At 48.2% G+C, this 22,704-nt stretch overlaps 1 protein-coding gene across 1 annotated transcript; it reads left to right on the top strand.

Moving 5' to 3' along the window:
- Window positions 1-374: 374 nt before the first annotated feature.
- Window positions 375-22,223, top strand: LOC309405324 (exocyst complex component 3-like protein 2; the record flags this gene model as incomplete). The annotated part of the gene is made up of 11 exons (XM_082000077.1): window positions 375-775; window positions 2,449-3,043; window positions 4,753-4,870; window positions 9,345-9,419; window positions 11,586-11,686; window positions 12,744-12,836; window positions 14,183-14,315; window positions 15,541-15,651; window positions 17,158-17,313; window positions 20,330-20,451; window positions 22,043-22,223. The coding sequence occupies exons 1-11, from the start codon at window positions 490-492 to the stop codon at window positions 22,221-22,223; spliced, it is 1,971 nt and encodes a 656-aa protein (XP_081856203.1). The 5' UTR covers window positions 375-489.
- Window positions 22,224-22,704: the final 481 nt, after the last annotated feature.

Consider the following 22,704-nt stretch of genomic DNA (forward strand, 5'->3'; position numbering starts at 1 on the left):
GTCATCTCCTTGCCAAAGAAGAACTCAGGTGCAGGCGGGGCGCATGGTGTGGGTGGAAAGTGATGCATGCTTCACAGAAACTATTAATAATCAACTCCCTTAAACTGATAGGATTGTCATCAAAATAACTGGCAGCGCACGGGGATGTTTTAGTCATTTAGAAAATGCCGAAAATCCCGCTGGCTTTCCCCCAGTGCTTGTGGTTAGATTGTGTATGAGGTTTTTGACATTATTTTCCTAGAAGAGAGACAGATTACATAAGAGGGCTGGCAGCCTATAAAAATGTCCTCACTCAGCACGGGCAGGAACCAGGTTAGACTTCTTAGAAGGCAGCTGAAGCTTGTAGCCGCAAGGAAAAAAACATAAATCTGGGGAGAAGTGCCTTCTCTGGGAGACAGCCGCTAAGATCGCCTTGCAGAGAAGTGTTTCTAATGTTTTTTTCTGCTGGTATTCCCAGTTGGACAGAAAGCATCTGAATCAGCTGGAATCATGAGGAAGATGAAGTATTCCTGGGGAGCCTTCATGGGAGGAGGCGGCAAGTGGGAGAAGATGGCCGGGGAAAACGCAAGGATGCTGCCCAAGGCCACGCATGAGGAGAGAAAGAAGCAGGAAACGAAGAGGAGAGGGAGACTGAAAACCATGGCAGGAAAACTGCTGAAGGCTGTGGCTAGTGGGAAAGAGACAGCAGAGGAAAAGGCTGGTGGTGAGGATGTGGCTGGGAATTTGCTGAAGATGGCAACCAGTAGGAAGGAAGCGGAGGGAGAGGTGCCTGCAGGTAACCTTGACATTATCTCTGGGTCCAGTCCTGGACCTTCTCTGCCTCTCCCAGCCCTGCAGGCTCTTGTTTTCGTTAGCTTCTGGAGTAGGTGCCCATCCTTCACCTGAGTTCTTGTCCCTTCTCAGCTGTACACTTGCGCCTCTGGAAACGTCTGTATTTTGCTTTCCCTTTGCCTCACAAGCGTTTCTCTTCGCTGCTCTTATTTTTGTCCCTGCAGAGACTCCTGATGTGTCTTGTGAGAAAGACGATGTACGTGTGACTGACACCCTGTCAGGTGTGACTGTGCTGTTCTTCCACAGGTGGGGAGGGGGAGGTAGGTTGTACAGGGGATAATTGTACCATTAAACATTTCCTGTGTGTTGCATGTGTTGAGGCAGGATGAGGGCAGCTTGCTAGACCCCTCCTCAGCAGCTTGCCCATTGCTTTGCTGAAGATCCTTGCATCAGCCCTTCTCCATTTTGTGTCACGTTCCTCCCTCCAGTCCTGTTTGATTTAATTCTTGTTACACAGACAAGGTGTTTTCATAGAGGAAAGTTAGGATACAGGTAAAATATAATGGAAGCTCATACTCTCTCATTTTTCACACTATACCCAAAGCTGTATCCTGACTTGATTTCAGAGTCCCACTGCTTCTGTCCTTGCTTAACTTTTGCTGGGTTCTCATCACATTTGATTTTTCCTCTGGGCTTTGCTCCAGATACCTTTGGGCAAATCTTGTTAACCCTTTGTTGCTCAATTTTGTAATCTGTAATATGCACAGGAAAAAACATGCAGCTGTGTGCAGCTGTTGTGAGATTATTTTTAACTCTTAGTGGTGGGCTAGGTGTGATGGGTAAGATACTTTGGAGAAAGCAACGGTGAAAAACTTCTCCTTCCAACTTCTGAACTTTAAAGATACGGTAACTGCCTTGATGGGGTGTCTGGTGACCCGGGCAATGGCTCAGTCACCACAGCTTCTTGCAGACGTGGAAGTTGCGGGGAGTTATGTGAATCCCCTTTGCCGAGACACTGCAGATAGGTAGCCCAGCTTCTGATTTTCACCTTCGGGTGAAATAGCACGTGTAGTCGTTTGGCCTAGTTAAAAAGCCCTGGCAAAGAGAGGGCCCTGGACTGCACTAGGCAGCCTCGGTCTACGATGAGAGCTCGCTGGCAGGAGTGAAACCCTCTGCACAGCCATGCCCGACTGTGAACAGGAGAGAGGGACCTTACAAGAGAGTTTGCAGGACTTTGGTCCTGCCAGGGCTTCTGTAGAAGAGACAGAGGATTCCTTCTAGGCTTGACTTTCAGCTGTTGGCTCTTTCAGAAGACGTCCTTTCTCTAATGCTTTTCTTATGGAAAAAAGATACTTTCTTTAAGGAAAGATTGTCATTAATGAACCTGCATTGCCCACAAGAGGAGGTCTACTGGGATGATGTGACAAAGCTGAAGAAGACTAGTACTAGTCTGCAGCCTTAGCCTGGCAGAGAGAGGACAAAAGAAAGAAAGAAAGTGCTTGCCCTGAGGAAACTGAGAGGTGCTAGTGCTAGACCTTAAGTGAGGTGATTTTGAGTAGATCCTGAAGATTTTGGGGATACATGTAAGTACATACTTCAGTACTCGGATATTAAAGTGATGAGTCCTATAAAGGAATGAACAAACTTCAAGTTGTGCTGTTACTCTCTCTATTGCAGAGGAAATCATCTGCAGATTCATTGAGCAAGGAAAATTTTTTGAAGCTTGTGATCATATTTATGATCTGGAGCATTCTGGAAACGATGGTGTGGGAAAGTCTGAATCACTTTATACACTACTGGCTGAACGAATGTGGTCTGTGGTGGGAGAAGCTCTCAGTGGAAGTTGTAGGATGTTCCTGGAGCCGTTGCAGTCAGTGGGGGAATCACTGAAGTGGGAGAAGCAGAAAGAAGCGGAGTGGCTTGGCAGCGGCCAAGAGGCAGAGTCTGTTTCCACCTGGAGTCCAAACTTCTGGAGGAAGGATCTGGAGGAAAAACTAATACAGTACATGACAGCTCAGATTCCCTCCTTTGGTTCCTCTAGTAACGTAGACGAGACTGCGCTAAAACATCATCTGAGTCAGCTGGAAACGACATTTCTCCCCAGCCTGGAGCACAGAAGTGGTTTCTTCAAGGAAGCAGGACTGCTCGTCACCTATGCCCGCTGCTGTCATGCCTCTTTGTCTTCCCACCTTTCCATGCTTACTGACAGTAACCATTTCAGCTTCAGCCAATGTCTTTTAGTTTATGAATGGGGCCTTAAAATGTACAAAAGGTATGTTTGAAGGACTCCTTTTTCTCTACATTTTTTCTGTGTCTCCATTCTTCATTTCTGAGCACAATCCCTGCTTCCCATCAATGCAGTGACGCTCGGGACTCTTGCTGAGTTTAGACTTTCCCACTGCCTGTTTTATCTTCTGTGCTCTCAGAATCAGAGCCTTTTTTCATTGCAGCACTGCCTCTTTCTACATCCTTAGCATTGGGCTCAGGGGCTTACCCCAATTAGGCAGTTATTTCTCTGCTGGACACCTGTTGGGCATGCACAGTGTCCCTTTTTCCTGAACAATTTATTTTCTCACATTAAGCCTTTTTTACCAGGGTCCATAATACTCTGATTACTCCAGAATAATTTTCTCTTGCCTTTATGTCAGCATTATGCTCTGTGGACTTCTCTCGTCGTCTCCTTGGTTCTCTTGCTGCTTTATCTGGCTTGTAGTTTGACCAGTTGTTTCCTTATTTCCTGCATTAGTGTTCAGATCACAGGAAAAACATATAGCAGATCATTAAATTGCTGCCCAAGTTTGGGAAAACGGATGTGGCTTTCCCCATGATCTGAAGAGCAACACGTCTGGGATCTTTTGGCCCAATGTGAATTCAAAGCTTGTGGTTGTCATCAAAGCCTGAAACTTTCTTGTGATTTCTTTTGTGTGACGGTGGTAGACGAGGTGTTTGATCCTCTGTGTTCATGGTTACTTTGCTCCTTGATGGCTCCAATCTACTTAATGTCCTAATACTTTTCACCCCTTTTGGATTACTTGATTGCTTCCATCCAAGCCTATACAACTCTGTTCCTTGTATTAATTACACTTACAAACCCTTGATTAGCTCATAAACAGTTCATCAGGTGGGTTCTTCCCCTCACCAGCTCCCAAAGGAGGGAGGCAGGGTGGTGGGTACACATTGGTGCATGGTGTCCTCAGGCACATGGGAGACACGTGGCCAGGATGCATCCCTTGTACAGCTACTTTTGTGGGTTTACCATGGTAAAACTTTGGTTTTAGAGGGGAGTAATGGCTTGAGGAAATATTGAAAATTTACATGAAATTGGTGGTGAATAATTATGTAATGTAAATACATAATGAAAAGCTCAAAGATAGGAAAAAATTTAAGTGTTACGCAAATTCTGAATTCCTTCAACAAAAAAAAAAAGCAAGAGCAGCCTGTGATTTTATGAAGGTCAGAAGGTAGTGAAGAAAGTGGAAATGAGAAGAGCAGAGATGTCAGACAACTATTTGGATTTTCCTCTCCGAATACAGTTACGACCTTAATGAAAGCTCCTGTGTAGATGCAGTTGTCTTGGTATATAGCTGCGTTTTATTCCATTCAGAGAAAATACGTGACACCTGTAAAATTGTGCATCCATGGAAGTGAGCTTGGGTGACTCTACCCAAGCCCGAGACGGAATTCAGCAGCAGGACTGAGGGAAGGGGAGAGGGAAATTGTGAGCAAAAAGTAATTTAGGCAGCAAATTTAGGCAGGAAAAAGGAAAAGAAACAGCACAAAAGAATAGCTGGCAAAAGGGCACGATAAAGATCATCTACTGTGTTGTGGCTGCCCGACGCTGCAAACACTGCTGGGGGCTTGCAGGGCACCCCGTTGGCTCCGCGTGAGGCCGTGGTGCCAGGCAGGGGCTGCCCGGCGGGTGATGGGCTGTGGACCAGCGGGAAGCTGCCCCTCTGGCTGAGCTCTTGTTTCTGTACGCAGCGGCAGCGAGACATGTCTGAGACCCCCGCAGACCCCTCAGCACAGCCTTTCCCTTGGTGTACAGTGTCTCGTGTGGATTATTTTGAAGACTGAGGAAAAGTTACTTGCAGTTGCCCGGGTAAGAACTCAGGAGTTTTACCCCAGTCCGCCTATTTTATTCCCACGGTTTTAAAATAAGGAATGCCCTTGTTAAATTATCTGCTTCCTTGCTAGCTGAGCCAGCTCTGCTCAGGTGTGCGTGAGCCCCAAGGTCTCCATCTTGGCCAAGTTTCATTGCAGAGCCCAGGTGTGAAGATCCATGACTGTCTTCTGCCAAAGGGATGCTGCCCTGTCCTTGCTCCTTAGCAAAGAGATGCTGGGACATCTGCAAATCTCTTCATCCCATTGCTGCACCTTCATAGTGCTGCCATCTACTCCGCTCAGAAGCCAATGTAACTGGAGGAAAGGGACTCTGTGGGTGAGATCCACTTCCTTATGGGGGGCATTTCAAGATGCCGTTCATCTTCTCTCCAGCTGTTAATAAGGCCATAGTGTGCAACAGTTGGGGTTTTTTTATAGCCCCTTTGTCTCAGCTGTGCAGGATATCGAGGCTGCCAGGTCTGTCTGTATGTGGACCCCTCACAGCCCTCTCCAGCCTGCCGGACTGACACTGCAGAGGTTATAGCAAAGATTATTTCCAGAGCCCAGCACAAGAAATCGTGCAGCTGATGCACACCCGGCACAGCCCTCCTGTAAGGTCGGAGCAGGGCATCCCACGGGTGACCGCAGCTCCAGGGCTGCAGCATCTCTTTCTTTTCTCAGAAAAGCTTGTCGCAGCGAAGCTTCCCCTGTGAAGAATGCTCTCAAGGCATGTGGAATACAAATGGAGCAGGGAAGATGCGTTGTAGCAGCTGGGAGCTCCAGAGGCAGCCATGCCATTTGGAAAACTCAGCGGGGCCTTACAGATTCAGCTAAAGCTGAAATGCAGCAGCAGGAGTTACCACACTCATCTCTCTCGCCTTCCCTTTCCACCAGCCCCTGGGGAGCAGAGGAGGGGAAATTCCATGGCAAACTGCTGAATCATCACAGGGAGTACTCTAAATTGCAGAGGTTTTCCTCAAGACCTATTCCCTGAAGAAGAACATGAAGGTAGTCACAAACATGGGAGTAAAGGTGCCAGCTGGTGCCAATATGCTTAAAAGCTACCGATTTCAGTGTTTAACATCAAGCATCTTTATGGTCTGTTTCTAATCATTACCTTGGGGAAGATCACATGTTCTTAAGATCTCTTTTTAGCACGTATTTCAGTGCAGGGAGTTACTCAGGGTAGTGCTAGTGAGGTTATCTTAGAGCATGCCACTGGCTCATTGACAAACCCTCACAGATGCTGACTAACAGTGATGGACAATTTAACTCTGTTTTTTTTTAGTTCCTTCTAATGTAATGGCTGGAGAAAGCTTTTGTTTAACCATGGGCTTTCTGCTTTCCTGATACACCATGCGCTGAGCAGGCTCACCTAGATCTGGCAGTGGTTACAAGCTCCTCTTCCATGCTGCCCTGAGTTGGCTGCGTTTTTTCATGCCACCTTGGATCTGGAAGCATCGTAGTGCTACACGGTGCCGCACTGCACATAGAGAACAGAGCTGGAATTGCTGGAGAGTGTGGTACAGCGTGGTACAGCAGCGTCCTGGCTCGCTTCAAACCTGGCCAGCTCCAGGTTCAAGCTAATGAGCTTCAGGGGACATAAGCTGACTCCATATGGAAAAATTATGGATGCCTCTTCACTCAGCTCAGTGGCATAGCTTACAGAACCTGCTTTATCCCTCTATTTCTTTTTCCAGGATACTCCAGCTCTTGATTATTCCTTATTATGTCCCCTTCATTATTGGGGACAAACTTTTTATCAGGGCCTGTTGCGATAGGTCAAGTGGTAATGGTTTTAAACTAAAAGAAGGCAGATTTAGACTGGATATAAAGAAGAAATTTTTTACAATGAGTGTGGTGAAACACTGGCCCAGGTTGCCCAGAGAGGTGATAGCTGCCCCATCCCGGGAAACACTCAAGGTCAGGCTGGATGGGGCTCTGAGCAACCTGCTCTAGTTGAAGATGTCCCTGCTCACTGCAGGGGGGTGGACTAGATGACTTTTAAAGGTCCCTTCCAACCCAAACTATTCTATGATTCTATGATTATTCCAAATATACAGGAAGCTGCTATTGAGCAAATATCCTGTCAGTTCTCTCTGAGTGATTGTAATATGTAACTGTGACTGTAAATCACATGGTGTGGGTTTTGCCACTTCAGTGGATGACTACATTTTTCTAAATGAAAAGAGACCGACCAGAATAAGCCATGGTCTGCTTTGCCTATGAATACCTGGCTTGTCACTGGGAGTGCCAGCCTGATACCTGTGCAAACTAAAAGCACTTTAAACATAAATGAGCGATGAGAACCGTGACGACAACTGAAGGTGATGAGAGCTCAGACGCCACGTGGGGTTCAAAGCCACTTCCAAACACCACTGCGAGGAACTCGCCCAGCTCTGCTCGCACGCGGCATTCCCTCAGCCCAGACATGTCTAGGGCAAGGGGGCTTTGTGCCGGGCAAGGGGGCTTTGTGCCTTTTGAGGTTGCAAGACTGGTGAACTGGAAATGATGGTGCCATTAACTGGGTTGTCAATCTGTCACCCCTGCCCTTGGTGTCCTGGGGAATTTGACATGAGTGCAAGGCAAACCTTCCAGCGTGACGCCAGGGTTCATCCTGATACTGACAGGTGGAAAATGAACTTTCTGTTCCCTGCTTCTGCAGCCTCAGCTCAAAACTGGCTCTTTGTCCAAAAATGGAGATGGCAGGACTGGACACGCACACCTGGACAAAAGCTTAAGGAGGTTTTAGACTGACCTGCAAAGGATCACGTGGGTCTGTGTCTTCTCCCCACCCTCTCCCTTCCCTCTCTCCCTCCCTCTATTTTTTCAAGTAGACAAAAGGAGGACTGAGAAGGTCATGTGCTTTGGAGAATTTGGGCCGAGGACCTGCTGCTACCCAAAGGAATAAGGCTGTGCAGTTGTTCTGCCCACCTGCCTGCCGGTGTGTCAGCGGTGCGCTCCCACCCACGTTAAGCCTCTTAGCCGATTTTGACCGCACTTGATAATAATGTAAAAGTCTCAAGGATGCTAAATTCTTGAATGTTTTAAACCAGCAGATTGACAGATGAGGAACCCGAGTTATAACTCAGCCCCTTGCATTTTCCAAGAGGGAGCGGTTGGCTGGGCAGTCAGCTCCCGTGGGCTGCCTGTCCATGGATCTGAAGCTTTTACAGCATGGGGTACCACGTTGTCCAGACAGGGAGGGACAAGGAGGAAACTGGAGGTTATTTATGGGCCTGTTTGTTACAGCAGAAATTCTGGTCCTCTCCACGTCGGAGCTTTGGTGCCTGCGGTGCTGGTGTCACCACAAGAGTGACAAACAGGCAAGCTCGTGCTAATTCAGACACATCATCTGATCCAAAGCAACTAAGTATCCTGGCTCAACAAGTTACTGCCTTGCAGTTACTAACTCAATGCATGCTTTGTCCCATTGGGGAGCAAGACCTTCGTGTTGGCTTAAGCCGACACATTTTACTGTGCAACTGGGGCAGGCTAGAAGTGTTTGTGCAGCTCGGCTGGGATGTGTTATCTCAGCACATCATGTTCACACAATTGCTCACAGTCAGGTGATGGCACTCGGGAGGAAAGGAATTTTTCTTGGGTTGTTTACAACTGCTTATTTGTCTTTAACACTTTTCAATGAGTATGGCAGAGCAGTTGTTTTGAATATACTTTTGATGAAATTCTTCAGTGACAGCCACAAATTCCCTAATAATTCATCAGCCAGAAAAGAAGAAAGACAAAAATAGAAGATCAGACTTTACATTCTTTCTATTTCCTTGGAGAAAGATGCAGAAATGAAAGAATAAATAAGTGAGCCAGGCTTTTGAGTTTCAAGCTTCTGTAAAGGTCAGATCATGTTTTAAGCAAGGAGTTCTTTCTCTACAGTGTTAGTTTTGCTTTTACAGTCCATTCAAAATAACACAAGCGAGCCAACTCTTGGGAAATTTCCCATCGTGCAGCTTCATGGGGCTCATCTCTCTGTGACAGTAGCTCTAAACACTAACCCGACTCCTCTTTGCACTCACAAGTCCCTGGCTCAAGCGAGGGAATGCTTTTAATTAGCACTGGCTGGTTTATGCGGGTGCCGGTTGGAACTAGGAAGGGTGGAAAATCTCAGCTACAGTAGCTGGCAGCACAGCGTTGCGTCTAAGCGTTGTTTTGCTGTGTGGGCACCTTCATTTGAGCTAAGCTAACTAGGGAAGACTGTAGATAACCCGAGCTGACACTGGGATGAAAGGAAGCTGCAAATCATTTAAACTCAAACAAACAATGCAGAACAAAACAGAACAATGTTATTAGGTCAGCTGGAAAATAGCCAGGCTTTGGGTTAAACAAGATGGCCAAAAAAATAGAGGCAGAAATTCATCTAGTCCAAATGCATAATGAGAGGCTGGGAAACCTAACTCATTACAAATGCCATTGTATCTCAGCTGCTCTTTTTTCTTTTCTTTTCTTTTAATATTTAGAAGGAAGTAGGAAAAGCCCTGAAAGAAGCCTTTGATATTGGGAAACCCCCTTGTGCAGATGCTGCAGTCATTCAGGTAAACCGGGGGGAACTGAAAAGCTCTCATACATTGGGGCAGTTGTGGTTTTGCACACAAGTACGTAGATATTTGGCATGACCCAGTTTTGCATGTCTTGGGCTACGCTCGGTGCGTTAAAAGCTTGCAAGTTAGCTGCCGTACTTAAACTGCATCTTTTTGCTCCCAAACCTGTTTTTCTCTTGTGCATACGTAAAGAAAACTAAACTAACTAAAAAAGGGTGATCCTGAGATTGGTTGATTCAAGCTGGAGTTGCATTTTCATATATGCACCTGGATTTTCATGTAACCATTTGGAAATTCACGATATATGCTAACCAGTCTGCTCTGTATGAGTTCTGCAGAGCACGCTCAGAAAAGCAGCGGGAGCTGCCGAGCCATGGCGGGTCCCCGTATCTGGCAGTGCGAGCGCAGGCAGCTTGCTCCCTGCTCATGGGCTGGGTACAGCTGCCCCGATGGGTTAGGCACAAGGGACTACTTCAGAGCACAGCGAAGGCGAGTGCCCAAAGGCCATCGCAGAAGCAGGCGCTGCTGATTTATGAGTCGTACGTACCATGACCAGAGGGTGTTTGGATCAAGACCCGCAGAAGGCTTAAAATAAATCCCGGAGTTTACATGTGGACTCAAGTGATGGTAGAGATCAGGGGCAGGCTGTGGGCTGCCGTGACTGTATCTTTCTTCGCCACTGCCACCCCCCCAGCGGCAGTCCTGTTTCGGGCCATGAGAGATGCAAGGTCTCCTTTGGGACCACAGACAACCTCAGGCACCCTGCTGGAGGCTGGCAGTAGGCATTGCAAATCAACAGCAGCTGGTCTTCCTTGTGAGGATACAGCTTTAGCTGGCAAAACCTGGCTTTGCTTTTTTTTTTTTTTTTCCCCCCCAAAACCCAGGCACCGAGTGCAGCGCTCAGGGGGGGACTGCTCTCTCCTCGCCTTGCCCTGCGTCCGCTGCAGCGATGGAGCAGTGATGTACTCGGTGATGTACCTGTGCCAGGGTGCCTTTTAGCTACCGAGCTGGCTTGTTTTTCCCTGCTTCTGGCTGACAGGGCAAAGGTTTCTAACGGGGACCAGGCCAAAGCCTGGTTTGAATGCTGTGGTCCTCCTATCTGCAACATCTGGCCACGCTTCAGCACGAGTGGTTTTGCTCTGTTGTGTATGTAGCTGGCAGGTTTGAATGCTCTGGGGTGGGTGATGGAAAAGCCTGGATAAATAGGCAAGCATTATGAAATTACTGCCGCCTCAGTTTTCTCAGGCTGATGCTTAAAGATCGGATAGAAAATCAACAAGGTGTCACGGAAACTCATCAGCTATGGTTTCCTGACACTTTGGGGTGGCATATTTTATCCTGTCCCTTCGGGTGAGCTTTTGCATCTGTTGTGAGCAGTGGAAAAACCCATTCACGATGGGAGTCACCCTTTGTCTCTGGCTGATGCTTGCCGGAGCACTGGGAGAACACAGCACATGAGTCCGTCTGCCTCCTTTCATCCATCTGGCTCTCCTCCCCCTGCAAGCTTTTGTCTCCACAGAGCGACTAATGGGCAGCATTAAGTTGCCACCTGCTCAAGCCTGCCCAGCATGGGGTGGGTTTTTAGCTGCCTGCCACAGCCCACCTCCTGCAGGCACCTGGGCCACGCAGCGGGGGTCAGTGGGGCGAGACGGGCGCCTGGGGTTTAACGCACATTGCTGCGTCAGGTCTGAGCGGTGGCGGCCGGGGTGAAGACGCTCCTATTCTTCAGACGTCCCTGGTAGAGACCCTGGCAGAGGCGCAGAACACACAGTTAGAGCTGCACCCAAATTTATCTGCGAGGGTGAGACACAGAAGTGCAGGTGCTCCTGCAGACAGCCGGTCTTTGGACGGGCTGAGCTGCCGGGCTGGACATTGCTAGCAGAGAACATCTGTAGGGACAGGCTTTCCCCTGAGTGCAGGACTTCAGTCCAGCCTGTTGACTGCAATGAAAGCAGCGGTAGCAAAAGCATAGCATCAGGCATTAAAATCAGGCTCCTAAAAAATACTTTCGTCTCCACAAGGGCTCTCAAAACCAAAACAGAAGTTGTTGCCTGGAAGGCAGAAGGATTTCAGCAGGGTGAGGGATGGGATATATTCCTGTTCACTGCACAGGGAAAAATTACTTTGGCCCATTCTTCTCTCACTCCTTGAAATCCACAGATACTAACAGAGAAGACGGAGGCTGCCTGGCGTGTCAGTGAGAGCCTGAGCGAGAAGGTGGAAGCTGTGTGCCTGGAGGAGTGCCTGAGGTTCCTGGAGAGGTAGGAGAGATGCTGTTGTCCTCCTTGGCACGTCCTCAGTGCTCAAAAGAAAGAAATCCTCATGAAGTGACTGGTGATGCCATGTTCACCCACGTCTGCCACTGCCTCTCTTCAGTCTGATGGCTGTTTCCCATCAAGCTGTTACTGGAGAGACAGTGCTTCGCTGTTGTTTATGTGCTCAGCATTTGCTGTCGGACTAAAGCTGAGGGAACAAAGTGCACCCGGACTTGCCTGGACAGGTTAAAGCCTTGGGGGATGTTTATTCTGGAGAGGCTCAGATCTTAAAAACAGCCCAAAAGAGGGGCAGCCACTTGGCCAGTGCCCAGGCTTGGCCCTGGCTACCCTGGCTGCACTTCCCGGGCACGGTGCTTCCTGCTGGCTCCCTGGGAGGGTGAGGAGCTCTGCTCAGCTTCTCAGAGGACGACAAATGTCGTCTTCTCATCTTCTGCCCTCTTACCACTTCTTCTGGCTCCCTTTATTTGCTTTTTGCTCTTTGGCACCTCCCTCCCTGTGTATCCCCAGCAGCAGAAAATGCCAGGGCTGCCGGCCGCAGATGAGTATTTCAGAAGGAGGTTTGATTTAAGATCCTTGGCCCTTCACATTACGAGGGGAAGGAAATTCCTATAAAATGGAGTTGTCCAGGAGCCATTTGTGTGACTGAAGCTGTGACAAAGCAGTCGACACACTTTGTGGGTTATTCACACACACTGAGGATTTATTCTGCAGCTTTATTGGCAAAGGCCGAGTTGCTTCCCAAAAGCAAATGTTGTAGCAACAGCCATGGTAAAATGAACCTCCTGCCTCTCGATCGCTAGCAGTGGCACCCAGGCAGCTCGAGGCCTCTCCCTGTGCCACTCCTGTGCTTTCCTTCCTCTCCAGCTGGGCAGGACAGAGACCGTCTTTGTCCCGCTCTAGATCCTGCCTCGAGGAGTGAAACTGTGCGTGCTGAAAAGACAAATAGTCACAGAATATTTCTCCCATTTGCTGCTGGGCTAACGCTGTCAGATGCATTATGGAGCACGCTAGCTTAAAGATATCTCTTCCTGTTTTAATTTAGCTGTGAAAATGAAGTAAGAAGCTTTCTCCAGCTCGATGGCTGCCCTGGGATCTGCAGCAGCTTACGAATCCTGGAGAACTGCTGTATTCTCAGGTTAGACACCAGACCCTGGTGACACGTGGAGCGAAATTAATTTCCTGCTGTCTAATCTTCTTCTTACTCTGCTGTGGGGTCAGCCTTGCCTCCAGCTGGATCTGGCCACCCAACCCCATGCACACCAACCCTTGAGCACGGAGGGAGCCAGCTGCGGTCAGCAAGACCCCTTCAGGGCTGTCCCAGCTGCCCCTGCAAGAGAGAGGGGGCCGGGGCTGCTGCCTTGGCAGCCTGGTACTGCGCTTCTCACCTGCTCCCGGGCCCTGCAGGTGCCAAGGAGGCACAGCCTATGCTCCACCATCTCCTTCCTCCTGGTGCCCACGAACCTGAGCGGAGGCAGGCGGCGATGCCGCGTTGCGTGCGGGGACGTTATCCCGGGCAGCCCTGCCGTGTGTTGCGATGCGGTTCCGCTCCCTGGCCTGATTTCCCGCATTAGGAAAGCCTCATAAACGTTGCGCTGAGCTGCGTGTGCTTGCACGCTTCAAGGTTAAGCCCGAGCTTAAGTGCTTTGCTGAATGAAACCCTGTGAAACGTGCCAGGCTTTCCCTGGCGTTGCTAGGAAGGAGGGTAGAGATAAAGCACAGAAGGGTGGGGGAGGCTGTTTGCACCTACAAGCTCATTTCAGAAGTGCTTGCAGCAATGGAGAAAGCAAGGTTGCTTCTCTTCGTCCTGTGTAAAATTATCTGGGGATCTCTGGAGTCAGCAAAACGCCCAAATCCAGCATATGCACAGTGCTTACTTGACATCGGAGCCTGGCGTTGAGCCTAGGTAGCTGTTTTGTTTGTTGTATTTGCGTGTTGCTGATGCTGGATCCTGCACTGAATACTTGCGAGACTCTTTTATGTAATTCTTTACGCTGATACTGAGAATGAAGTTATACACTGAGCTTTTCCAGAAAGTAAAATGTCCAGTTTCAAGCTGGTGATCATTTTAACCAAGATATGCTGACCTGAAGGCTGTTCTGACAGAAGATAATTGTTTGTCTTGTACGTGTAGGGTGCTGGAGGCACACAGGATGCTCATCCAGCCTCCATTTGTCGAGGCCACTTCATGCCTACTCATTTTGTAAAATACTAGGATTTTTACTTATCTAACTGCACTAGTGATGGGTGCAAATGGCACCTGTGTGCATTAAGCTTTTGTGTCCTTGTGGCAGTCTCTTAATGAGAGCTATCCAAAAGATGGGTGCACATATGCAGGTCACCGGTCTAGCCCTGGACCTAAGCACGTGTCCGTTCAATTAGCCAGGCAGACATGTTGGTTACTGTAGAAAGAGGTTTGATCTGAGAGAATAGCCTGATTTGATCTCATCAATACTTTCCATATCCTTTTTTTTTTTTTAACAGAGCTGTCTGGCATAAGCTAACATACATTTGCAGTGCCAGTACTGGTCAGGATGTTAAGGTAAATGGATTTCTAGACAGAATGGAAGATGAGATTACGGAGCATTTTCTGCAGACAGTCACTTCTAAAGTCAAGGTATGGGAGACCCATGTTAACGCTGACTATTTCCAGACTGTAGGGCAGGCACGCACATCACTCTCATGTCCTGATTTGGAAAGGGAGAAACCATTGTTTGATCTTCAGACCCAGTACGCTCCTCTACCTTGTCTGAAGCTGTATATTGACAGCTTCATCATTTCCATTTTTGGGGATCTCAGTTTCACTGTTTGTAGTATTTGCTCTTGTGCTACAAATGGGTCCCCCATGCTTCCCCTGGGACTGAGACCCCAAGGGTTGAATGTCACCTGGTACCTACTCATCCCCAGCCACGGGGCATCTTCCTGGGGCAGTGATAACTCACAGAGCCCAAAGCTGCGGTGAGTTAGTTGGGATGTAGAGAAGGCTGACCAGAAATTTATCCCTCCCTTGGGATAAGTTCCCCTCTCTTCACACTTTCTAATATTAGTATTAGCCCAGACACCCGCCTTCATATCCTGGGCTCCATGTCTAGATAACATGCAATTGCAGACTCCTAATAGTGTGTGGTGTTCTGTGTTTCCAAGGAAACTCCCTTGAGCATCTCCAGGCTCATTGCACAAACTCCCTCGAGCATGCTGAAGGCACCAAAAGGAAAATGACAAAAGAAACCCTGGCCACACTGCGCAGTTTTGGTCTCCAGAGCTCATTGCTTGTCCTGTGGGCCCATGTGTCAAAATGGGAGCTGGGGGTGGTTCTGACAGGGAGTACGGACAACACTGGGGAGGAACAGGAGACCTAGGGCTCAGGTTTTCAGTCCTTCTCCAGCTGTGTGAACACGGCCTTTGAATCATGAAAGATAAAGTTTATCCCCTGCCTGCCTGCCAAATGATCCTTATACTTTCCCATCAAATAAGAGGCAATGGCCGTCCATGCTGGGAACAGGATGCCGGAGCAGTAGGGCACAGAATGGCTGGCTCTTCCTGCGCTCCCCATCAGTGGGATTACCTTTTACATAGTCCCCAGATTACTGCTATTGCCACCTGTTTTTCATAGTTTTAGGTCTTCCATGTTTGGGCTTAAGAACTTAATACATCCTTCCTGCATTTCAATTGTTTCTTTCTTTCACATTTTGCTTTTCTTTGAAATGAAGACACAGGATGCTGCAGCTCTTGGAGGAGTCTGGGTCCAAGGGCAGAAAGAGCAAAAGCACAATAATCCATGTCTGCTTGTTGTGGTGTCTCTACCTGTGCATTCTTTGACTCTGTCTATCCCTTTTCCTCAGGGAACATTGAAGGACCACTTCAAAAAGTGTGACAGTGGTTTTGACCACATCCTTGAATCCTTAAAGCAAAGCTTTTTGGCATTTGGGAAGAAAAAAACAGACACATATGAGGTAAGAAATAAGTAAGAAAGTAACAATATGATATTACTTAGGAAATCACTAAAACTAGTCCTTGAACTTCTGGATTGCACGGTATTTCAACATTAATCCAAACTACAATTCTGGGCTTTTAAAGATCTAATGGTCTTGGTCCAGTTCCTCTATCCAACAGAGTTGGCTGTCTTCCTCACTGTGACAGCTAGGACCTTTCTGTAATCTCAGCAGAGAGACCAACAAGTGAAGAAATGTGGAAACTGAATGTAGGCCCCAAACATGAAGGAGCATTAGGCCATCTCTTATCCTACCATTGTCCCAATACCTTTATATTGTAAATCTTCTCAGCTTCTAATGTGCTTCAACCTTAGTTGTAAGGAATATTTATCCCTTTGATGGAGAGTGGACACAGGGAGAGGTGAAAAGTCCAGATCCCCAGAGGACATAGTCCCTCAGGCAGTTAAATATGCCGGGACTGGTGAAGAACAACCTCACAGAGTACCTAAGTTTTTCTACCCTTACAGTAGCCTAAACAATTTGTCTAGGGCTTTACAATACCTTTGAGTCTGTCTCTTCGGCAGTGAGATTGGTAGCTGGAGTACCCTCTTTTGCACGCAGGTTGGATTTGCTGCTGCTACCTGTGCCACACGTCCCCCAAAGCACTGGACTCCCTTTCTCTTACCCTCCCAGGTCTGGGGGCTCTTTGTCAGTGCCAATTTTAATTAACATGTTGAAATGTGGAAAAAGGTAATGGAACAGGAAAAATTAGGACTTATTCTGCTGTTGTTCAGGGCCTGTCACTGGACATTATGTCACATTAGTGCTGGGACAAGGAGCAGCTCGGTGGTGGAGCGCTGTGCCAGAGCTGTCTGTCTCTTGCTTTGTCTCTTTTGGACAGGGCTGGGGATTTCCTGTACCTTTGGACTGCAGCCTAAACCTGCTTTGCTTTCAATTGCTAATGAAAATGTGGTTTCTGTGCAGCAGCCCATCTCCCCTTAGGAACACTCGCCCTCCCTCACCCTTAAGGCACTGCATGGCCTCGGCACCGGCGTTTCTCAGCAGGTAGTGGGTGGCTTAGAGATGCCCAGGTGACTTCTCTGTGCCCGGCGTGTGCCCAAGGGTATGGCCCTGGGGCATGTCTAGTGGGGATGCTTCAGGGAGGCTGGATCTGGCTTTGTCAGAAGTCCAAGCTGTCCCCAAGCAACGTGTTTGTCAGCTTAGGGCTAAGACAAGCGTCACTGCTGTCCTGAAGTGTGACTGACTTCTGGCTCAGCACACCTGCTCCCATTGCTTTTGGTTGGATGTCTCCACACTCATCATCAATGTTTATCTCCTCCACATACAGCTTGGAGGTACTCCATGTGTTAGACCATGCATTTTAAAGGGATACTTAAGCAGAGAAATGGGACACCCATCTGCACAGACCGTATATTGCCCTGTCTACACTGATCAGAGTCCTATAGGTATGATCTGGTCCTTGCTCAGCACAGGGAAGTTAATTTGGTCTTCTGTGCTCTGGAACAGGCTCTCGTCAAGGCTGTCAATGTCACCATCGTTACAGAATATGTGCAGGCCCTCCTGACCACTTCCAGGAAACCATGTTCTGTGCAGAGGAGGAGGATTGTCAGCAAGATAGAAGAAGATCATAGGATGCTGCAAACCGTCTTTAAAGAGTGCTTAGTAAGTCTTTGATATGGTTATGGTTTTGCTCTGTCATCAAGAACAGTACCAGCAGAGGAAAAGGCTCTGAAAGCAACAGAAGAGCTTGAGAGGTCTTACCGCAGTGGTATCCAGCTCCACAGAAATGACAATCAGATGTGCTGAGGGCCCTTCTGATCTGCCAGAAGCTGTTACAGTTTTGAAACCTGTGACTAGAGGTGGCAAGTTTCGCACTCCTGCCACTGAAATAAGAAGGAGGTGTGCTCCTCTGAGCTGGGGAGGCTGCGCCAGAGCTGCCGGCCCCCCCCACAAGCCTTCGGTGCGTGGCATGGGGGTGCAGAACAGGAATAGGTGTGTTCCCCACCGGTGCCCTCCCGTGAGCCTTTGGGGCGACGAACCAAATCAGCCACTCCACATCTTCACCTTCTCCGTGAATTGCTCCGCATGCTGCTCCTCCCCGGACACGGGGTATGCATCGGGCCTCGCCCCTCCCTGCAAGCCCTTGCCAGCCCCTCAGAGCCGGGCTGCTGGCTGCGTGAGCCATTTCCCTGTGCTGCAGCCTTTCCTCACCGGCAGAAACGGGCTGATGCTGTTGTGGTCGGTGACAGTCGCAGGGAGGAGCGAGTCTTCCTGCGGGGGTAAACACCTCTCGCCATTAGGAGGTAAAGACGGGTTGCAGGAGGGAGAGATTGGGTGTAAAAGCAGAGCCACACCTTTGAAGAAAACTTGCGGAAAAATGCTAGGTCTGATTTGCAGAAGCAACTTCAGAAGCTTAAAAAAGCCTCTTTGCTCAGTTGGTAACCTGGTGTAGTCGGCAGTGCCACACACGGCACCTGCGGATGCCGCCAGGCTGTCCCATGGGCCCCTCGACTACCCCAGGCACGGGCCGCGGTGCCAGCAGCGTGCCCTCCCGCGGCCGCTCCAGCGGAGGATCGCTGCCATGCCGTGGCCCCTGGCACGGCTCCTTTGCAAACGCAGGCTGGGAGTGCTCAGGCATGGCACTTTGTGAGAGGCTGGACGATTGCAAAAGTAGACTGGTAACAGGACTCAGCTGTGACAGAGCAGATAAAAAGTCTCGGTTTTACTGGTTTTAATAATTTCGCAGATTCTGAGTCATTCTCATGAGTTGTGAATTTAAGTGCTAGGGCCTGGAAATCTATTTTCTCCCAGACAAGTCCCCCTGCAAGTCATTTGTCAGCAATTCTTACTTTGTCCAAAGAATAAAATGAAATTAAAAATGATCATCTGTAGGCTCCTCTAGAAACCTCTCAGACCCATTATAATTAATGCATTAGTTTCATGGTGGAAAGCTGGAAGCTGGCAGTGCTTTTAGCTGAAAACCCACCTCTCCTGGAGTGATCAATCACAGACAAGTCAATGCTTTGAGCAACTGAGCCATTGGGAATAGCAGGAGGATTCTCTAATCTTAACTCTGAAGCTTACCAGTAATGCTGTGCTCAGCATCAGCTTTGGATGTAATGTGCAAGGAAAGCTGGTTTTATAGTGTAAAAGAGATACAGGAAATCTAATTATCTACTAAACCCCTACATTCAGCTTGGGTAAAAAAAGTCTGCATCTAGTTAGCACTGCTTCCCTCGAGTCCCCGGTCTGTTTGCTTTCTTATTGATGTGGAAGCACTGAAAACCTCGGGAGGAAACGCATAAGCAGTTTGCAGGGGACAGCCTGATCCTCAGCCAAATGAGGTACACGGTTATGCATGCAAAATATATACTCTGCTGCAGACTGAATTTATCGTGCAGTTGCTGCACAGGCTGCACCTGCTCCCTGCCCTGCTCTGCCCTCTCTTCAGGCTCTTCCTTCCCCTCTGTCCTTAAAGCACTTAAGAAAATACCTTGCTTCTCTCCTAAGAGCAGTACCTGTCAAAGGCACTTAAGCACTGCTGACAAGACACCTCTTTTTTGTCCTCTTAGATTGCAGGCTGTTTACCTCCGACCTTGCCTGTCTATATAGTGCTTAACTAAATCTGACACCTTCAAATTAATTAGTATTTTGTAATAGTGAGCTTGCCAAGTATGAACCCTTACAGTATCGGCGCGTTAGGAGCCGAGTACAGCCTGTGCGCTGTGCAGAGCTAGACATGCTGTGCATCTGCAGTGCGGAGGAAGAGAGAGAAGGCTGTCTCCGAATATTACTTTTATTTTTTAATTTATGTTCAATGCAGAGGTGAGCTGCACTGAGAATGCAGCTTGCTGTTTCTAATGCCCCGTGGAGATCAGGGGAACCTGGGCTTCTCCTGCCCCCGTTTGGCAGCCTGTTCTCCAGGTTTGCTTTGTCACAGAGTCTCTGTTGATGTGATGGCATCAATAATTCAGGGAATCAATTTAATCACGTTTCCACACCAATGAAAAATGTGAGCAAGACATGAAGCTCTCTCTCGGCAGTTCATCTGTATTCTGCTTCCTCTGGCTTTGCTAAAAATGCTGTGTGTTTCTGGATGAGGCTTTCTCTTTCTGTGTGCTCTAGTTCAGAGGGAGCTGACCATACACAGCATCTACCTGCCGTGTCTTATCCTTTACAGCATCCAGCCCTGCTTACTGCTTTTTCTGTTTTCTGTTAGAGATCTGCATTCCCTTACCCTCTCCCCAAGGTCGCTTTTCTATCCCAGAGCTTGCTTCAGGACAGCAGAAATGCCATCATGTCTGGCCAATGGAGCCTGTTCACACAGGTACAGGGCTGTGCTTACCTCTGGCAGGAAACCACTTCCCAAAGGGCGAAACAGCCTTGAGAGGACAGGGCAGGTAGGGAAAAATGACGTACATTTGCCCTCTTTGCCAGTGGAAATGCAGGAGGGGTTTCTGCGCTGATGAAGGTAGTCGCCCAGCCGCCCTGGAAGCAGTCTGTGGTTACACCATTTCTTTTCTCCTACCCCAGAGGGCAAACAGGCTTCTCTGCGTGCACAGACAGTCCTGCAAAGCTCCTAACTCGTGCAGTGAGATCCCCGGTCTGATAAGAGTCCAGCTCTTAACGTTGCATGATGCTTCCCTTGCCCTGAACACACCTTTGCTTCTCTCCCCAGGGTCCTGCAGCTGGTCCCCTCAAGGATCCTATAAAAGCACTTTTAGAACTTATTCAAACTTCTGATGCTGAGGGGATGAAAATAGCCCTTCTGCCCATTCTCAGCGAATTTCCTGATCTAAGGTAAGGTTTTTTATTGATTTGACTTCTGTAGTTGCTCACATGACTGCTTGCCACCAGAAGACCTACAGCAATACTAGACCTGCAATACTGCAGCCGGCTGGGCCAGGCACAATGCTTACCTTTGAATGCACTCGATGCTGCCGGTTTGCAGCAGATGATTATTAACATGGTTTAGAACTTTGCCAGCTATTAACCACTGAAGTTGAGATGTCCTTCCGTAAAGGTGAAGGATGGATGAAATGGCTGTCAACAAAGCAGGAATGCTGTGAAAAACTATTACCGGAGTGGACAATTTACAGGCATATGTGTGCCAAATGTAGGTTTCAAGAACACCCTTAACTCGGGCATTTCATAACTTCCAAGCTCTTGGCTTTTGGCTTTAACACTTCACCAGTCCTTTTCTAGGTATAATTGTTTTCACAAAATCCTAGGTGTAGGCAGCAAGAATATATACTTCCATTTCTTACAGGAAGCTGTTAACGAAATGAAACCCAACTTTTATTAGGAAGGTGAGATCTTAGCTAACTGCATTTTTTCCAAAGTCTATGGTTTATTACATCCATCTTTTGTTCTGATGTCTTGTGCTAGTGACTGTATTTTTCCAGTTGACACGATTACAGTGTAGAGTGCTCTGTCACAGGATGCTGTGAAGGCTAAAAGCGTGAATAGCTTCAAATGGGGAGCAGACAATTTGTGGTAGATAATTATTTCAGTGCCTATTCAACATGACAGTCAAGACACAGCCCCCAGCGCAGGAAGTCCCTAAAATGCAGACTGCCAGAAGCAAAAAAAAAAAAAAAAAAGAGAGACAAAGAAAGATCATATTATGCTTTGTCTGGTTTCTATGTTCTTTTCCTAAGCATTTAGTACTTTTGAAGATGCTATTGAGCTAAAAAGCTGCTTATCTGATACAGCATAGCAATTCTTATTCTCTTACTAGATATACACACACATATATAAATAGTACTATATATATTACTATATATTTATAGACATATATATAGTATAGGAAGTGTGCATAGGAGGTACTTGGAAGAATATTACTTTGATCCACTCTCAGCGGAGGTCATCCTGGTGTGAGCAGATGCACTGTTCATGATTTCAGCAGATTCCTGTGTGTTTAAAACTGGCTTATTTTTTATTTGCCCTGTTTGTTAATCATACCAATATGTTGTGGCCTCACTCAGCGAAACAATGCTATGCAGAACAAAAATCCTATGACCTTCCAGATGAACAAGAAGTAGCTCCGTTTGAGGGGAGCAAAGATACCAAAAATGCTTCCAAATGGTCAATTGCAGAGTTACCCGAAACCCACTATGGCAGACACAGATGTTTTTCTAGGAGAAACCTGAGGTGGAGATTTCTGGAGTTTCACAGGGACGCTGTGTGCGCTGGGCTTGGGACCCATGAGCTCAGCCATATCCCACACAGCTCTTGTGATAGGGCCTCCTCCTGGCTCGGTGGCCGGAGGCTGTCAAAAAGCAGTTCAGCAGCTTCCAAGCCTTGGTCTGGCCCAGCAAAACTGAGTGATAGGAAGCAGGCTTTTTTCCTTGGTTCGTTCACTGACCTGCCCTCTTATCCTTTCGGAAAGGAAGGAACATCTGAGTGCAGTGCTGGACATCAAAGACTCGCTCAGCCGAGAAGACAGAGCTGCTCTCTTGAAGGCATTTCACGATAACCGCAGCGAATCAGAAACAGAAGCAAACTTGCTTTTTGCAGATATAGAAGTAAAACCTAGAAAATACGGACTCTGTGGTTGCCTCTGCTGTTAGCAAAGGTAGGTGTGCGTGTGAGCGTGCTTGTGTGTAACATGTACCTGCACAGGTGTCAGCATTCCTGCTTTCAGGGAGATGGAACGACTATGTAGCGGCTGTAGCCTCCCCGAGGTCCTCGTTTGCTGTGTATGCCAGTTATATTCTCCTCTCTCCGCCTGCAGATTTCCACATCCTGCAGCATCGTGTTGTAGGCAGTGTGGGGTGCCGAATGCTTAGACGCATGATTCAGGTTAGTGCAGGGACAAAGGAGAAGACAGGGCTCCTCTTCCTCCCCGTCCTTTGCCCCGGCCTCTCTGCAGCATCCCCTCCCTCCCAGCTCTTACCACGTGTGCGTGGGCAGGGTCTCCCAGGCAAGCACTGCTGCCTCCTGGCAGAGCACGCTGAGGGATTTGCTCCTCCATGGTCCCTTTGCTTTCCCGGTGCAGACGGGTATGTCAGCCCCACTGCTGCCCCTCTCCCTGAGAGCTGTATTGATTAA

Source organism: Phaethon aethereus (assembly GCF_964289735.1).
Source record: "Phaethon aethereus genome assembly, chromosome: 5".
Lineage (NCBI taxonomy): Eukaryota > Metazoa > Chordata > Aves > Phaethontiformes > Phaethontidae > Phaethon > Phaethon aethereus.